We start from the raw sequence: 19,196 nt of genomic DNA, 5'->3' as shown, positions 1-19,196 counted from the left end.
TTTGGGCTTTTTGGTATCTCTGGTCCTGCTTGTCAGAGCTTAAGAGAGTCCCTGGCTGTACAAGGAATGTAAGGGTCATTTAGACTCTTAGGTATATCTGGTCCCGATTGTGGGAGCCCCTGGCTGTTGGGGCCCTTTAGATTATTAGCTACTTCTAGTCCTGTTTGTCGGAGGACCAGAAGTAGCTAATAATCTATGGTCTGGCCCAACAGAGAGTGCAGATCACCAGGCTATTAATCACCCCCAATTCCCAGCTTTCTGGATGGAAGAACAGGTTTTACATCTTTTCTATTGAAAAGACAATTCTGCATCCTTAACATTCCTGGTTTCCCTGGAGATCCATCGGCACAAGGACCTGCCTGCTCCCAACAGCCTGGGATACTGTGATAGGAGTTGAGGTGTACCCAGGGAGGAAGACCCACATCTACAAAGTTTAGATGCCTCACATGAAATAATGAGAGCTGTCAGAATGTGTTCTGTATGCATCATCGGTGTGTACAAGGAACAGATAAAATATCTGAGTTCAAGCTCCTAAGAAACAAATGTATACATGGGGTTGGTGGGAGATGGCTCTGCAGGTAAAATGCTTGCTGAACTAGCATGAGGTCCTGAGTTCAGATTCCCTAGAAGCCTTTGAAAACCTCAGCACAGGGTTCTGTAGAGGTGGCTCGATGGTTAAGAGCACATTTTGCTCTCGCAGAAGACCCGAGTTCAAATCCCAGCACCTGTCAGGTGGCCTGAGACTGACTGATAACTCCACCTCTAGGGGGTCTGACACCCTCCACGGGCACCTGAACGAACACATTTGCACATACGTACATAGAGGCATACACACATACATATAAATAAAATAAGGGAAATAAATCCAAAAAAAAAAATCTCAGCCCCAAAGTGAGTGTAACACCAGCACTGGAGGGTAGAGACAGGGTGGATTCCTGGAGCTCAATGGCCTAACGCTCTAGCCCAATGGATGAGCTCCATGTTCAGAGAGATACCCTGTCTCAAAATAAGGTAGATACCTGAAATATCTCTTGCTTCTACATGCAAAAGCACGTGTGGTGGCATATGTGCACCCCCTGTGGGCATAAGCGCGCATACACACAAGTGTGCACATGCATTCATACACAGGTGTGCCTACCATATGAACACATATACACATGCACCACATACCAAAAGATTTACAAACACACACACACACACACACACACACATTCTCATGTATTCTCACATGTGTGCTACACATACGAACTCATACACCTGCTCCACATACCAAAGTGTTCACACACACACAGAGACACACACACACTCGAATCATACAGGATTCACCACTATGGTAATGTATTTATCATTTGGTATCGATCGTCAGAATATCTCAGGTAGAAGATATTCAAAGCTGGAAATATTACTAAAGGTCCATACACCCACACATACTTTGCACAAAGCAGGGAAGTTCCCCCAGATAATTCAAAGTTTAAGAAGTAAAGTGATCCAGAGGGGAAGCCCTCATTGACTGTACTGGAACGAATTCCACTTGTAGAAAAGGGGAGATGCTGAACGCACTCTGTTTTCAGTGCTTCTACACAACAAGACACAATGAGACAAGTGGTCAGGACTACAACTGGCCCCATGCAGAAACATGGGTGACAGCACACCTCTACATGGCATGGGACCATTTTTGTTTTAAAAGGCATGAAACGTCAGGAAGGGAGGGCAATTAAATGACTCATCCCAGCAAGTCTGAAACAATTTCATGTTTATTAAATCAAATGTTTCCAAGTAAAGATTTCCCATGGTGTGTGTGTGTGTGTGTGTGTGTGTGTGTGTGTGTGTGTGTGTGTGTATACACAAAGGAAATCACAGGACAAGAGCTTTAACTGTACAGAAGACCTCAGTATATCACTGATGCTCACATACTACGTGCACAATAAATTTGAAAAACAAAACATTCCTAGTTATTCCTATCCATGCAAAGGATGAAATACATAAACTATGAGGAACTGAGCTGTACAGGTGCTAAGGATCAACTCTTAAGATGTGACAGGCAGATGACATTGGGTAGCAGACCCCATTTAATTGAAAGACCTTGTAAATTTTGTCTGAAAGTGACAGTTTCACAAACTTATGTCACAATACTCACATCTTTCTTACTCGGGAGGTTTAATGAATTCTACCAGTTTAACTAATTCTGGGGCACAGTCTTTTATGAAGTATACAGGGCACATTCCCTTTGGAAGGTTATGGTCATTCCCATAGGCTCCATGACTGAACAAATTTAATAGCAGGATGTAATGGCAAGAGTGTGTCTTCTTTAATTATTTCTCTGAAGATGACAGGGATGGACCACTCTTGTGCCTTCTGATTCCTGAAAGTGATGCTGAGGTATGAGACCCCACTGTATCGACATCAACGCAGTGCTAACTGTTAATTATGATGCTACCAAGAAAAGAAAACCTTGCCATTACTTCCGAGGGCTGGAGGTTGATACAGACATCTTTGGACTACTGTCACACAAATCCTTGGGCTTATTTGGGCTTATCTTTAGGAACAGGGGAACGCAAGAAGATGTAGTCACTGAAGCTGCAAACGTCAATGAGCTTCACCCAGCGAATTTCCATGAAACAACCGCTCCCCTTCTATCGACTTTCGTTTCCTCAAAGTATTATGAGAATAACAGATCCAGGAGAGACTGTTGAGCAGCAGCACTCTCTTGCTGGCGCTGTTAAGTACAAGGACATATTAAATGGGATAAAATAAGTAGTGCTCGTCGATCATCATTTTCGACGTGAAAGACTGAGTACTTACATTCACCATCAGAAGTGTTATTTCCAAGGTGGCTATTAGACGTCTCAGCTCTTCAGCCACAGAATTTCCCCGAGAATCCCTCAGTAACTCAAGTTTCTAAAGTGAAAAGACATGTTCAGAAATCAGCCCCATGTCATCATGGTTTACAAATGTGAACAGCAACATTTAAAAGCGAGTAAATTCGGTAAAAGACATGGTTTAATTATTCCAAAACAAGTATACACCATGTACAACACGAAGATCGAAACACCCACCAAAGAGACACAGACATTGCCACCCCACAACCCTCTGCTGAATGTTCAATCATGAGGTATTAGCAATGAGGGTGGCTCAGGGAAGGGTGCTTGTTTAGCATGTGTGAGACCCTGGGATCCTTCTCCCCGCACAGCAAGAAGAAAAGCAAATGAAACTGAATGAAAACAGAGAACATGAGGCATGAGCTCATTTATTGCCACTCACCCACTTCTTCTGGAGATGGAGTAGCTTGTCCTGTACTATGACCACTGAACACCACAAAATTAAAACTCAAGGTTTCCACCCCCACAGTCCCTTTAGTGCTGAGTGTAATCAAACATACTACATCTAAATGGTTTTGTTAAATACTGTGGGCGGGGGCATTATAGAACTCTGCAGGACCTCTTCCATAGTCTGGTGATGCAGAAAACACAGAAGCAGGAACAACACAAAGATCTTAATGTTGGAATGGGCAAGCAAGGTTCTGAGGCACCGGGCTGTCAAAAGAATGACATTTCAGCAGGAACAGATACTGGCAGTGCGTGCGTGCGTGTGCGTGTGCGTGTGCGTGTGCGTGTGCGTGTGTGTGTGTGTGTTTGGTGGTGGGGGTGGCGAGGCTCTTGTAGAGGATAAGCATAAGAAAGCATGGGGTGAATTCTTATAACTTGATTGTTTGGATCGTCTTAATTACTCGGGATGAACAAAATTTTAACAGCAACTTGAACACAAGCCAGTTCACATCAAGTCTAAAAAAAAAAAAAATACAACCCAGAATGCTGAGTACTTAATTCTTTTGCAAATAGCTGTAAACCTGCAGATAGCATAGGTCAATGTGCCTAAGAAGAATTTACAAAGATGGGCCTATTACAGAGGGTGACTCTCAATTCACAATCTCTCACTTACTTAAGTCTTCCACTTAACTTTTCCACTGTGCGCTGCATCTGGGAGCTGTCTTACAACTCTAATTGGCCATATAAAACAACGTTTCAGTCATGCAATGGTATAAAATCAAAGTGGACTGAGGAAATAAAGCAAGAGCAAATGTGATATATTCTTGTCACTGCTCTGCTTAAAAATGGATTGTAGGGTCTGGGAAGAAGGCTCAGTGGGCAAAGAGCTTGCTCCACAAGTAGGAAAAGCCAAAGCCAACTTCGGCTCTCCGGCACACATATTAAAAGCCAAGCATGGTGACACATTGACCTGGGGCATGGCAGGCCACAGTGGTGAGCAAGTTCCAGGTTCAGTGAGCGGTCCTGTCTCAAAAAGATACACTGGAGAGTGACTGAAGATACCCACAGATGGCTTCTGGCCTCCACACATAGACCCACAGACAAGTACACGTGTGTGTACCTGTGTGCACATACCCACCCAATGGAAAACGTACTGTGAGACAAGAAGAGACGATCTGAAAAGCGTTAATGCCCTGTACAATATGAACAACTCTAGATGAGATCGCCAAGGCAGCACTTCCTGCTTGGAATGAGTCTGCCAAACAGAAGTGAATCCTAAAAGCAAAAACTCATTTTGTACTTAGGTTTACATGGAAGAGTGACACCATGAGGAAAATGCTGGAAGATGTTTATGGGTAACTTTCCAAAGAGCACGGACAGAATGCCAGAGTATTCAATGCCCTGTGTATAGGCTGCTTCCTCAGACTGTACAACAGACCTCCAAGTATTGTTCACACAGTGATTTAAAGCCTTCCATTCTCTTCTTCTGAAGAATCAGAGACTGATGAATAAATTTTCGTTGCTCCTTAAACATATTCTGCAAACAAAGACAATACAAGGTGTAAGAACAATTCAGGGGAAGAAAAACAGAAAGCTTACAGAAACATGACTCTGTATTGTATTTATGCAAAACATAGAGAATGAAATAACTGTAGTATTTTTTTAACCAACACAATGACCGCTTTACATGAGTTATCTAATACTACAAAATAACCTTAATAATGATACGTTTCCATTCACTTAATGGGAAGTGTTCCTACTTAACAGTATTCAAAACATCCCTGTTAGCTCCTGAAGACTTGAAAACCCACCCATTAGAGGCCTCCATAGCTGTCGAACTCTCTGTTTTTAATAGAAATTACCGTGAGATGTCCCCTGTGACCATCTGCCACTGCCCTACATAGGAACCCACTCCATTTTGTCCTTCCCAGTGAGAGCAGAGCCCACAGTGCCATGCTTAACAGGAAGGATTCTGTAAGACACTGTCCTGGACCGATATAAGAATACACAATAAAAGTGTTTAGATGTGATATTTTGGAACGCTTCCGTGACATAGGCACTTTAAGTATCTTCTCCTTTCACTTCTAGGAATCTGAGGCACAGAGGTAGATTATTTTCCTGAGTTAGCGTTAACTAGCAAGTGACTGAACTGTGACTGCATTCCAGCTGGTGGGATTGCAGAGGCCATGCTCCTGACCACTGGACTGGACAGCATCTCCATCTCCCTCCTTATGTCGTGGATCACGATGGGCTCCCTCTCAGGATACAATCCCATACCTTCTCCTGTACTCTCCAGGCAGTGCCTGCTCATCCCCCCACCATGATTGCTCCTAACCCATCACTGACCTTGCTATGTCTTGGCAGGGAAAGGAACACGCCTGGGTGGCGGGGGGGGGGGAGGGAGGAGACGGCCAGTCTCTCCTCATCACAACAACCACCATCCTTGTCTCCCTAAGCTCTTGTCCTGTCCCTTCCCTCCAGACTTGCTGCAGGAAGCCCTCCTACTTCTGATGCTGACACAACGGATTCCTTCAAAGCTAAGGCTGGTACTCACGGAGAGTTTTTCTGCCTGTTTCTTGACTTGATCTGCATCCATGGATAACTTCCTATTCAAATTCATAATCTGAAGAGAATAGTCTTGGTAAAGTTTCTGCCTGTGAATGATAGCAATGAACAGAGTGATATTCCATCACAATGCGAAGAAAGTGCATTCGAAGCACGACTGACTTGCCCTCACTAACACTATCGATGGAGGATGGGGAAATGGCATCTATTTTAGAATATTTTATTCTGACAGAGCAAAGGAAGCCCATGTGGATTATTTCATCTTACACTGACAGTATTTGTTCCTCCCTGGCTGAGAGAGAAGTCACTTCAAATGCCTCAGCTCTAGAAAATTTATGGAGAATTATCATTAGTATTCTATTAATATTCCACAAGTATTCACCTTCCTGACACATACAGCTTCTCCTTTATTTCCTCTTTCTGGAGAACAGATCCAATGAGCATGCACATCCACTACCATCAGAGAATTCTGTGGAGGCCTTCCCACTCTTCCTCACGTTGTGCCAGTGAGGATTTTGGTACAGTTGCATAGTAAACACTGCTCCTGAAATCTATGCGACATAGAGGCATGTCTATGGAGGCATGAGATTTTCATTTATGTCACATGGAACAGATGATTGACTGACTGCAGGATGAATGCTTTGAGGTTTTCAAGCTCATCATGCCCAGCACATTCATGCGATGCATACACCGTCCTTACTGTTGCACTGATTCAACTGCATGTGTCAGAACGGTCATCGTAATTCATCCCTAGGAAATGCAGCTGACTTCGGTTATGATGTGAGGCTATAATAAGACTAAAGGAAGTCTACTGTATACAGAAAAACCAAGCCAAATACATTTTCCAACCGAGCTTCTGGCCAGTGGGGGTCACGGCTATTCCTCAACCTCTTGCCATCATGCTTACTAACCAAATGTCAAAGGGTCTCGGATCAAAGCACCCAGAAGCAACAACCGTACCTTTGTTCGCACTGGATTTTTAGGACATCCTCAACTTTCTGCTCCATGGTTTCAAAAGACGCCATGATGATCGCTGTGAATCTTTCTCTGTCTCCTTGAAGAAAGTTCTTAATGGGCTCTGTATTGAAATACAATCTTCTAACAATTACTGTACAGTTCCCTCAACTTTAGTTTTCTACTTGGAAAGACACTTGTTATCAATAGATGGAAACAATCTGTCAATGATAAGATTATTTGCCTCCTTCCTTTCAGTCAAGAATTTGTGGTTATGACCTTGATGTGGAATTGGACAGCTGGGCTTCAGTGTCTATATATTACATACAAAACACAGTGGACCTTACAAAACTTACAAAAAGGGTTTCAAGTCAGTGTGCAATTTCTTTATGAGACGTCATTTATGAGGTATAAATTTAATCAATGTACTCCAGTTCAAGATGTGCTCCAGTTCAAGGACACATTCAGAGGGACTGTTGGGCCGCTTTGTGCAAAACACAAAAGTAGTCCAATTACAAAGCTCTCCAAAGACTCAGAGATTATTGCACAGCGAGATTAAAATACTGTAATTACTGCAGCCACTGTGAAGTTTTTAGACAAATTTGACAAGGTAGACACCCTGAATAATTTAAAGGCGGGGAACCACATTGATTTGTAGAAAAGTGTGTGGTACTGGGGATGGAACCCAGCACCTTAAGCACACTAGGCAAGTGCTCTCCCACTCAGCTACATCCCCTATAACCTGATTCCTGAATAGTTTCTAGATATGACGCTCCATCAGAAAACTCTACAGAGCTCCCCGCCAGTTGTCAAGTTTGCAATGTTTTTGTGTTTTTTGGGTTTTTTTGTTTTGAACAGTTCATGTGACTAACATCTGACACAGCAATTTAAAGCAGGACTCAGTCTGATCATATAATGGTCACAGGCTACCAGTGCTGACTTCAGCTTTCCACTGCATTTTTTTTTTTTTGCACATTAAACAGTGGGTATCTATTTAAGAGGGGTTGGCCCTCACCAACCTGCCCCCCACACACACAAAGAGCCAGACTAGAATACAAACAAGTGAAGTAAAAATGTGATACTTAAAACAGACATATCACTTGTGTGAATCAAAACCTGGGGAGACAGATAATTTCATAGTTTTCAAATATCTCACAGTGAGTAAATAAAAGCATCCACACTGCCGGTGCCATGTTCTCCATATTGACAGTTAACATGAGGTAGAGAGTTGGTAATCTAATAAATACTATTTTGACACTGAGTGCTTGAGAACAAGGTAGTAAGCACACTTCTCTTGTCTGCCAAGTGACAACTCCCTCGCCTTGCACTTCTTTGGGTCAAACAGTTTTCTCAAATTCCTAATATCTCCTAGAACATACCTTCACATTCTTCAAATAAATCCTGTATTTCCTTCCTGCAAAGAAATCACATTTTTTACTTTAATGTATACAAAAGGCCGTTTTGTAGTGTGAGTGGAGGAAGTGGAGTGTGCCACACAGCCTACATACAATTCACATTTCAAGAGCAGGCACTGACTTTTCTAGATTTCTTTGTGTGCAGAGGAAGAGCATGTGTGCACCCATGCCAACCTCAGAGGTAGAAGTGTGGTGTCCTCCTCTCTCCATCTCCACCTTATTCCTGTCAGACAGATGCTATGACAGGACCTGTAGTCTGCTGGAGGCATGAGACTTTCATTTCTTACCACACTGAACATCTGACTGACTACGGATGAATGCTTTGAGGCCTTTAAGCTCAATGCACCCAGTACATTCATGCGATGCATACACATTACAGGCTGCTGCATTTACTTACTTACTTATTTATTTAATCTCAGTTTATTTTGTTAGGCTGGCAGTCAGCAAGCATCCGCAATCCTCCTCCTCTGCCACATCATACCCCTCAGTTCTGAGCTTAAAAAGTGTGTGTGGCCATGCATGGTTTTTTTCTGTGGGTGGTACAGATCTGAACTCAGGTTCTTGTGTTTGTACATCAAGCACTCTTCCAGCCAGACTTTTCTAAATTTATTTTATGAGTGGGTAAACAATGAAACGTATCACCTGGCCTGTTGCCCTTCTTTTCCAGAGGAAGCAATGTCCTCACTACTGACATCAATGACTCCTTTGTCCACTGTATTAAAAAGGAAGAGGAAAAATAATTTGAAACAAAGTGTGCTGTTCTTATCATCCCCCATGGAAAACAGCTTCATTTTGGGTTTCTAGATCCCATAGCAATGGTTACACTTTTTAAGGCAGTCATCTGTGCAGTCATGTATGTGCACACCTCTCTCTCTCTCTCTCTCTCTCTCTCTCTCTCTCTCTCTCTCACACACACACACACACACACACACACACACACACACACACACACACACACGCACGCAAAACTCTTTGGGCTTGAGTCTGGGAACAGTTGGTGCAGGGCCTGTACCGGTCTTCCAGAGAGTCACTGTGACCCATGTGTTCCCAGAGAGGCAGGCTGACTAGAAAGAACAGCCTTATGTGCCTTGCAGGCTTCCTGTGGGGTGGAATTTAAGGTAGGGGAACCTAAAGCCACAAACAAGCTTGAGCAACAGTTATTAGCATCTGAAACCTCCTGTTGGTCCAAGAAAAATCCATGCACCTCATCCACTCAGCGCTCCATCTGCCAAGAGATTTTAGGATGTCCCCCGGGGTGGACACAGCCCTACAGGAGCCCATCTGTTTTTCACCTGGGGTGATTGCATCTGGGTTCTGGTGTCATCTGATGTGAGATTTGGATCCAGCCTTGGGCGCATGCCAGCACTGTCAGTGGCTTTCCTTTCCCTGCTTGACATGGCTAGAGTCTTCTTGGCTAGATAGGACTCCTAGAACGACAGACACCAGGAGGAATTACAAGACAGCAATAGGAACAGGGACTGGGACTCCACAGGGTGAGGCCAGGTGTCCTGGCACTTGTGCTGCAGCAAAGAGAGGGCAAGAGGATGTCACCAATGTTCTGTTCTGTCCCATTTCTCTACCAGAACGTGGAGCTCCCAACGCACTACTTCTCAAGATCGTTACTCTCTGCTGCTTTCCCAACCCTTGGTCAGGAAAATCCTGGGCACTGCCGCTCCCCTGTAAAACAAGACACCTAATGCTGGTGTCAGGTTGGGAATTCCAACTTGCTGAGGGCCTACTCAGTCACCAAGGCCATATCTCCCAGCTCGTACACTGTCCCACTCAGCCCTCCCAATCCCTGTAGCCCTCATGACCTCTCCCTAGCCTTGCCCTCTGGGGCCTTGTCCAGTCCCATTCGCAGGTGAAGCTCCTGATATCACCCCACAGGTTTGCCTTGGTCCTGCCTCTTTGTGACCCCACTGTCCTACCACATGAGCTATGTAAGGCTCCTCTCTGATCCCTGTCACAACTGGGAGACTCATAACAGAGTTCCCCAATAGCCAATCATCCACCAGGGTACTCTCCCACCCTGGGAGCCTCCTTCTCCTCAGAGAGTGGTCATATCTATCTAGGCCCCACCTCCCAATGCACATCTCTCTGACGGTCTGGAAAGGCATACATGCCCAGGATTAAGTGGCTTAAACTGGCACTTGTAGGATTTGTATGCAGAAGCTGCTGGTTGGTGAGGGGCCCAGTCCTGCCCCACCCCTTCAGATAGGCATTTCTGTCCAGGCAAGGCCCATGGCCGCATGTAAGCGAGACCCAGACGTCCACTGAGGCCTCCAACTGGACACAAGGAGCAATACGTGGAAGTCACTTCTTCTTCTACACCTCACTGTCACACCCGGCTCTCTTCAAACCCGAAACCCTCAGGAGCCCTTCCTCCACTGCTCTCGGTGTTCTATTTCACTACCAGGTGAAAGTGAGTCTTGCAAACTTCACATCACAGAGAAAACCTTGACCCTTCTGCCTCAAGCTCCCACTCTCCTCCCCAAAGGGCTGTGGATCCAGGCTGACCCCGGGATCACGACTGAGTCTGCTAATTACCCTGTCACTCACCTAGGTGACCACACTTCACCACCTTCCTCTGAGAGGCCCACCTCCTGGAATGGATCTCTGACTAGCTGAAACACCATTACGTGGCACCAAGGCTGCCTACAGGCACTCCCAAAGCTGTGAGGCCTGCCCATCAATCACCCATTCCTGACTTGGGTCCTGCTGTTGTGCACATGCTTGCACAAAGTGGCCAGGGTTCCTCCTCCCCTTCAGACTACCCAGCCTGTCGAGGTATTGCCAGTGGAAGCATCACAGGCGGACCCAGTTGTCCAGTCTAGACCCAAAGGCGGCTAAAAAAAAAAAAAAAAAAAAAAAAAAACCAACCAAAAATACCGGCAGATGTGGAAAGTCCCCACTCCCTCTCCCAGCCCACTAACTCTGCCCTGCCCACTGTTCTAGGGACCTGCTGCCCTCCTCATCACCCCTTTTCATTATTGGCTTGGTGCCTCTTCCAGCCCAAAGTGGAAGTGAGGCTCCCGAAGTCATCTCACCGGCTACCCTGGACCCTCTCATTCTGTGATCCCACTGTCCTACGTCAAGAGCTTTCACCTTTCCTGATGCCCCTAAACCACCCCTGGAGCCACACACAGCACCCAAAAAAGTCCCAGAAAACAAACAAAAAATCCCGTCACCCATTTACGTGCCTTGGCTCCACCAGAGAGCCTCCTTCCACTCAGAGGTTGATCACGCTTAGTTTGGCCCCACCTCCCAATATAACGCTCTCTGATTGGCTGGCATAATAGCACTTGTGCATGCGCAGTGGGTACCAGCACTTTGCTCATGCGCCAAGGGGCCCAGCACGCCACGCCCACTCATGCTTGCCTTCCTGTTGAGGGATGTCCCCTGGCTTCATTTCATTGGGCCACAGCCACAGCCAGTTATGCCCGTCTTCCTATGTGTCTTATCTCTGATTGGCTGAACAGGAAGGCGCATGGTTGTGTGACAGAGGCCAGCCGTCCAATGGGTTCACTCACGTGAGGCAATAGTATACGCATGCGCAAAGAGAGCTCAGGTGAAACTCGAGGATGGGCAATCCTATTAGTCAACAGACATGTATTGTACACTTGGCACAGCAGTTGCACATGCGTGAGGGCTCCGCGTTACTTTTCTCTCTAAATGGCGCTCCTGTCGCTCCATGGCCGTGGCTCTATCTCAGAGGTCTCAGGTGTTCAGTCTGGCCTTGAATAGTACACGGTGCGCAGATGTTGATATCATGAGTCCCTCCTCTACCACACTGTCCGGCTCAGACATCCCAGGCCTTCTCTTTCTCAAACCTCTTCTCTGAGCTTCAGAGGTGCCTAGTCCAGTCCGAGGCTAAAGCCAGACTCAGGCACATTGCATCACAGGCCCTCTTGCGCAAGCCTCCTTGTGATCCCACACACCTAAGGGCTGTGGTTCAAGCATTACTCTTCCTAACTCACTTTACCAGAGGATGCCTTTTCACCCAGTTACTCACCTAGGTGACCCTGACCCAACCACACCATTGAGAGCTTCCTTCCCTTCAGAGAGCAGTCACAGCTAGTTAGTCCAGCCTTTCCAACGTACATGTCTCTTTTTTTTTTGCTGGAAGGGCATGCGTGCTCACCTGCGAGGCAGGCCGGCATGATCGAATGAGTGCAGTGGCTCATACACGCGTGCATGCATACCTGATGGGTGGCCATTAGGCATGTCTCACGATACACACTCTCCTCCCCAAGGGCTGTGGATAAAGGCAGTCTCTGCCACTGCTGAAGCCTCACCTTGGAGTTCCTTAATAGTCAGTCACACGCCTTCACCACCCCGATCCAACAGGGTACCCTCAGATACTTCTACTTTTAGAGTGATGAGGGGAGGGTCTCATCCAGTTAAAGGCCACTCCCTGAGTATACAGTTAGGTTGCTGAAATAGCACCCATGCGTGGGGCAGACCCTTCAGGTCTTGTATCAGTCTATCTTAGTTAGGGTTTCTATTGCTGTGATACAACACCATAACCAAGGCAACAACAGAGAAAGAAAGAGTTTATTTGGGCTTATGGTTCCAGAGGGCTAGGGTCCATAATGGCAGGGAAAGCAGGTGGCAGACATGGCAACTGCAGCCAGAAGTTGGAGCTGAGGACTCCCATCTCAAACTGCAAACAGGAAAGTCAAGCGAAAACACTCCAAATAGAGTGAGTCTTTTGAAACCTCAAGGCCACCCCTAGTGACATACTTCCTTCCTTCAGCAAGGCCTCATCTCCTTAGCCTCTCCAAACACCACTGTTCAATTTCAGAGTGGAAAGAAACCAAAGTCTGACCTCAACAGATAAGCCTGACTGTGATTATCAGCAAAGCCAGGGCTGCAACTTTCTGGAATGGAAGTCGTGCCAAGGGGAGGGATCTGGTCAGGGCGCTTATAGGAGTGGGCAGGCGTGGCAAGGGCTTGGATAAGAGGAACTTGATGGAGCTCTGTGGGGTACATGCAGATTAAGATGCTCTCGAGAAATTTATGATTTCCTCTTCCTGAGATTGTGTTCCCAAACAAGGCATTCTATCTTGAGAAACTACCTGCCATAGCCTGGAGTTTTATGGATGTTATTGACCCATAGCAGTGGGGCAATGACAGCAAGACAGTCTCCAGAGACTTAATGCTTGTCTACAGCCAGGCATTCTAGCATCCTTGGGACCAAGTATTCAAATGCCTGAGACTATGGGGCACATCTCCTACAAACCAGCACGCAGGTGATGCTCTGGTGGAAATCCACCCCCCCCCCACAACTGCCACATGTAAAAAACAATGGAATTCCCCAGGGCTGAGATAGTTCCTCTGAACTGAACCCACCCCAGAGAAACCCCAGGCCCTGAGGAGGTAGGGTAACTGAATTTCAACCCAGCAACCGCACTTTACTGCCGTGTACGCGCTTCTGTACTTCCTGTCTGCTTGCCTCTGCTCTCCCACCTAATAAGAGGCTACTGAACCTGGCTGAGGCCCAGGGCCAATGCCATTATGGAGTGATCCTGGGTGCTGTTTCCTCTCCTCAACTGAAAATGGCTTGGTGACTCAGCTTCTCAGAAACTTCCACAATAAAGCAGGCAAAAATGTTTGAGATAGACCTGTCGTTTGTGTATGTGCATGGTGGGCCCTGTAGGCACATGTCTGGTCCATCAGGCCTGCATGCATGGTGTGAGAGATTCACTCATTTCTCTTCTGACAAACAGATTAAATGGCTGTGTGTCTGCTTCCTCCTGTCCCCTCCTTCCACAGGGTCCCTTTTTGTTATTCCTTTGTTAGATAAGCATGCTTTCGGTAAGCTTTCTGGATCCTTGGAATGCATATACACCCAATCCTGGCTAATTCTGCATTCTCCCTCTGTTCTCCATTTTTTTGTTTCACTTTTCTCAGTTAGGTAGGACCAGACTGGAAAGCTGAGCCTCAGCTAATGAGGAGCAGCCAACATCCTCCCTGGGTGAGGAATAAAAGAAGCCAAGTAGGCCATGTGTTCTGCTACTCCCCGGCCTGCCATGCATTTCCGATTTTTACAAAAAGAAATTGCTTGCCAAGTTACTTTCACGTTGCTCATCTGTTCCTTTATGAGAGACCAAGATCAGTCTAGTCCAACAGTGGGGCCCCAGCTGCTGTGATTATGCAATTCTGGCCTAGCCGGGCCTGCAAGGTGCCTGTGTGACGTGGCATGCATTCATTTTTGCATTAGGCAGGTCTCTCAGGCCAAGACCCCTTTAGATGGGCAATTTTTCTGAGGGCTGTGTCCTCAGGTTTACTGAGGCCTGCCAGGTACTTGATCACAATGCTTTCACGGTTCCTTGGCTGGGCAGGTAACTGAGGGATAGGAAGAATGTGGCTGGCCCTGGACCCACACCTGATATGAGAACTGAGGTGGACAGCAGGAGAAATTGCCTCTGGCCTCTATCATCTACCATTCCAAGCCTGGTCCCTGACTCTTCTACATTTTCTTGCCCCAGTAAGCTGCAGATGGTGGCTGACTGAACATCCACACCATTGCAGCCTAGCACAGAGACACCTACCTATGTACAGTTACCCATCTAAGTGATCCTAGCAATCACCTTAGTCCCCTCAGAGCCTCCTTTCTTCCCTTGGGGTGAGCAATCATACTAGTTAAGCTCCACCTGCCTGGGTGTACATTTCTGATTACCTGGGAAAGTTCAACAGAGCAATCTTGGGGAGCTTGTGGTGAGGCAGGCCCTGCAGGCATGCATTCCTGACATCGTCCAGCATAAGCATGAGCATGAGGTGGCCCAGCATGGGAGCCCATCAGATGTACATGAGTGAGCAGGATCTAGAATAAGCATGGCCAAGCTTGTTCCAGCATGCCCACGTGGGAAGCTGGACCAGAAGGCACACCTGAGTGAGGCCAGCCTAGTGAAGTACATGCATATGATGGCCCCAAGCATTCACACATGCCTGAGGCAGGCCTGTCAGGCCACGACCCCCCTACCCGAGATGGGCCTTCTTGCTAGAGTGTGTCCCATGCGTATAGCTTTAGCTGGGTGGGGCCAACCATGTCCTTTGTCTCAAAAGCTTTCACAATTTCTCAGTTTGGAAAGTGACCCACAGATAGGAATGATGGCACAAGCTCTGGGCACTTTGGGTGTCCAGCAGGAGTGATCTCTTCCAGTCTCCTCACGTGCTCTTCCCAGACCTGTGCCTACTTCTTTGAGATCTCCATTCTCCTCATGCAAGGACTGGGGATCCAGGCTCACCAAGCTTCCTCACACTACAGCTAACGCTGCCTGTGGGGGAACCAGCCTCCAAGCAGCTCAGGGCATGAAAGGCATCCACGTGTCAAGGAAGATAGGACTTTTCTATCTGAGGGTTTTAAGAAAAAGGACACTCACACATTCTCTTGATGGTTTCATTTTTTTTATTCTTCTCATGTTGTTCTCATCATTGCTGTTCTCTCTCATGCTGTACTAGTCTCCTTGTTCCGTTGTTCCCTTTCCCTCACTGCTTAAATACTCTAACGGAAATCTCTCAGGCAATGCAAAGGTCATGAAAAAGGGACATTCCATTTCTCAAGTAAATGATTATAGATAAAAACATGTCCCAGGCAGGGGAAGGCAGTTCAAACTAACCCATGACTATGTAAGCATTGTGAACTAACACTCTGTAATTAGAAGTCATATATTCTGAACTCTAATCTCGCAAGATGCCCGACTATCCAAGAAAACCCTCATCCCTCATTTGGGGCTACAACGTCAAATTATTTTCTGTTGCCTTGACTAGTCAGAAATTGTCTTCACAAAATTGAGGTCAGGAATGGGTGTAAGGTACTGTGGGATGGTCTGTATGTCAAATTGCTCTGATTGGTCAATAAATAAAACACTGATTGGCCAGTGCCAGGCAGGAAGTAGGTGGGACAAGGAGAGGAGAATTCTGGGAAGCAGAAGGCTGAGGCAGAGAGACACTGCAGCTGCCGCCATGACCAGCAACATGTGAAGACACCGGTAAGCCACCAGCCATGTGGCAAGGTATAGATTTATGGAAATGAATTAATTAAGCTATAAGAACAGTTAGCAGAAGCCTTGCCACGGCCATACAGTTTGTAAGCAATATAAGTCTCTGTGTTTACTTGGTTGGGTCTGAGAGGCTGTGGGAACTGGCAGGTGACAAAGATTTGTCCTGACTGTGGGCAAGGCAGAAAAACTCTAGCTACAGTAAGGAATTAATCATTTGCCAGCTGGCAATAACTGGGCTGTTTTTGTATTATATGACCTAGACAGACAGCTCAGTTGTGTCCTTACAGATTGCTTTTCTGGGAATGTTTATCTTTAAAAGGCATTAGCAAGGCATCTGGTCTAATCTAAAGTTATTTTGAGGCCAAAAACAAACCTAATGGTACACGGGAAACCTGTAAACCGCAATCCCAGCATTAAGAGTAAAGGATTTGAGCAGCCAGGCTCCTGGACTAAAATGTTTTCCTAAATCATAAATCTGAGCTGTGATCTAAAGCAGCTTCTAGGGGAAATTATGGGCGTAGACTACGTAGCAAATCCTTGTATTCATTTTTATTCATAAGAAACTATATACAGCTAAGGAAGGATCATCTTCTAGACAGTCCAGGGGTATGAATGCCCAGTAGATCGGGATGTTATTATGAAGATAAACACACTACAATACAGGTAGTGGGGAGTCCCCACATCCAATATACACCATATCAGATACCAGAGAAAACATGTAGTAGCAAGCATGCAAAGGCACAGCAGAAGCAAAAGACATTCCGGAGTCTGTATTCTTAAAGCCTTGCTTAAATGAGATATACCCATCGAAGCATTTTTTCTTCTGGTGGGCTGACACCTGAACTTCAATTGCCACCCACGGCCACTGGCCACCGACATACAGCCTCACCACAAGGAACCCAGATAATCAGTCACCTACGTAGGCAACCCTGCTCCACCACAATCCCTAGACAGCCTCCTTCCCCTCAGAGGACAACCACACCTAGCTAGGCCTAACTAACTCCCAGGTACAGAGCTCCCTGATCAGCTGGAGCAGCAGGGATGAACGAGTGCAGTGTGCCAGTCATCCATGAACGTGTGAGGTGGACTCAGAGTGTCGTTTTTATGTAAATTTGTATCTTATGATTTTACCGCTAAAGACTCGGGAGTCCAAGGCTGGACTGAAAACCTGCTAGCTCAGAGAGATTGAGGAGCAGCTACTTCACCTTCCTCCTTAGCCAGCTCAGAAGAGAGAGCTTTTCTGCCCTTCCAAGCCAAAGGAACCACAAACTCTCCTTCCCCCTTCTACTTCTGTGCCTTCCTCTACCCATCTTCCTGACTCCCTCTTTACTCTCTATGGCTACTTCCTGTCAATCAGCACTGGCTCTGCCTCCTGACCTCAGGTTTTTATTTCATTAACACAATCTCCAGGCTCACGGTGTGATCAAATATTCCACAATGTCTCCCCCTTTTTGTCTAAATAACAAAAGAAAGTTTTTTTTTTTTTAACTCTAACACAGTAAAACTACATACAATAAGAACAATTATCAGGTAAGAATTACATTCACAATGTCCAGCCCATTTGTTTGCTGAATTTGGTAACATGGAAAACTGAAAAACTAACTATTTAGACTTCGCTCCCATCAGAGACCAAAGAAGGATAAAATATTACCTGAGCAAACAGGAAGTGCAGAACAAGCAACTTGTAAAACTATAGGAATGACAGAGACATCTGGCTGCCTGGGCAGTCCAGTCAGTCACCCAAGGTTCCTCTGCAACATTGGAAAATCCAGCTTTGACCTACAGGCACAGAATAGCCAACAGACATTTCTGTGAAGCAGAAATTTTCAAGGACTGGTCTACCTTGTCTTGGCAAAGAATGGCAGCTGACTTCCTTTGTGTCCTGCTTGTCCACTTTGGACAGCATACTGTCAGCAGTTGAGGCAAGGGCAGTTTCTTACCCAGCAGCTAGCTATGCCACATTTGAAGCAAACTCCATATGGAGGTTCTGCAATGCCCATTATCTTTTTTGAAGTAGATTGGTGCTGCCAGGAGCACACATGTCTCACCATCGTGGAAAACCCTATGGTATTAAAACATCTTAAGTGCCATATTCTGTAGATCTCTGAAGCGTTTGAAGACCATCTATCTGTTAAAATACACGAGGCAAAAATAAAACTTATTTCTGTCTACATCTAACCCTTACTACAAGTTTGATTGTTATCTTAATTATCCATTTGTAATACTAGCCTTCAAGGACTAGAACTTTGTATTACAATTTTAAATGAGGTGCATGGGTATAATACCTTACAGTATGTTAACACAAATAACTTTAAATTTGTATCAATATACAAAAATCCAAACCAATGTAAAATATTTGAGACTAGTAGTTGCTTTTTAGTTTAAAAGTAGATTCAATAGTCTACCCTTTTATCCTATCATTCCTATACCCCTCCCCCTTTTTAGAAAAGAGAGGAAGATAGAGGAAAGGAAAAAGAAAGAAAGGAAGAAAAAAAAGAAAGAAGTCTCTTAATTTAACCTCCTTTGTTTAGTTTCCTCCCTAAGCATGACCAATAATAACTTGCAACCTATCACCCTAAAAAAATGACAAATATCCATAAACCTCTAGATGACTCAAAACCACCCACCCCACATCTTGGGAATATGGGCATCATGTTCTTTAAATTACTTCCTGCTGTCTGGGGGTGATGGCATCTTTAGGGTACCATGAGAAAACTGGGATAATGATCAACTAAGTCCTGGGAGAGCTAGCTCTATCATTTGCTGTCCAGTCTCTGTGTGGTGGAAAAGTGCGGGGCTTATCTTAAGTCCTGGCTGGAGTAGTTTATGAGGCTGGACCATCTTAGCTAACCACTTTGAAGCTGTCCTGACCAATTTGTAGTCCCAAGCTGATCTTGGGGGTGGTGTTTGCCAGTTTCATGCATTATTGCAATCTAGGCATAGTCATCATTGCAGGGGCCCATCATCTTCTTGAGACCTCAAAGGTACTG

At 45.7% G+C, this 19,196-nt stretch overlaps 2 protein-coding genes across 2 annotated transcripts in view; one reads left to right on the top strand and one right to left on the bottom strand.

Annotated features, from left to right (window-relative positions):
* LOC114687207 (X-linked lymphocyte-regulated protein 5C-like) overlaps nt 1-19,196 on the top strand; it is a 96,335-nt gene that overhangs the window by 45,529 nt on the left and 31,610 nt on the right.
* LOC114689010 (X-linked lymphocyte-regulated protein 3A-like) lies at nt 1,747-12,360 on the bottom strand. Its single transcript, XM_037199228.1, has 8 exons — nt 12,342-12,360; nt 12,213-12,255; nt 8,165-8,199; nt 6,792-6,909; nt 5,821-5,920; nt 4,705-4,803; nt 2,803-2,898; nt 1,747-2,716 (listed from the first exon to the last, which is right to left on the bottom strand). Exons 1-8 carry the CDS (start codon nt 12,358-12,360, stop codon nt 2,660-2,662), a joined length of 567 nt encoding a protein of 188 aa, XP_037055123.1. The 3' UTR covers nt 1,747-2,659.

Source organism: Peromyscus leucopus, chromosome X (assembly GCF_004664715.2).
Source record: "Peromyscus leucopus breed LL Stock chromosome X, UCI_PerLeu_2.1, whole genome shotgun sequence".
In the NCBI taxonomy this organism is placed as follows: domain Eukaryota; kingdom Metazoa; phylum Chordata; class Mammalia; order Rodentia; family Cricetidae; genus Peromyscus; species Peromyscus leucopus.
This window is presented reverse-complemented; position numbering and strand designations above follow the sequence as displayed.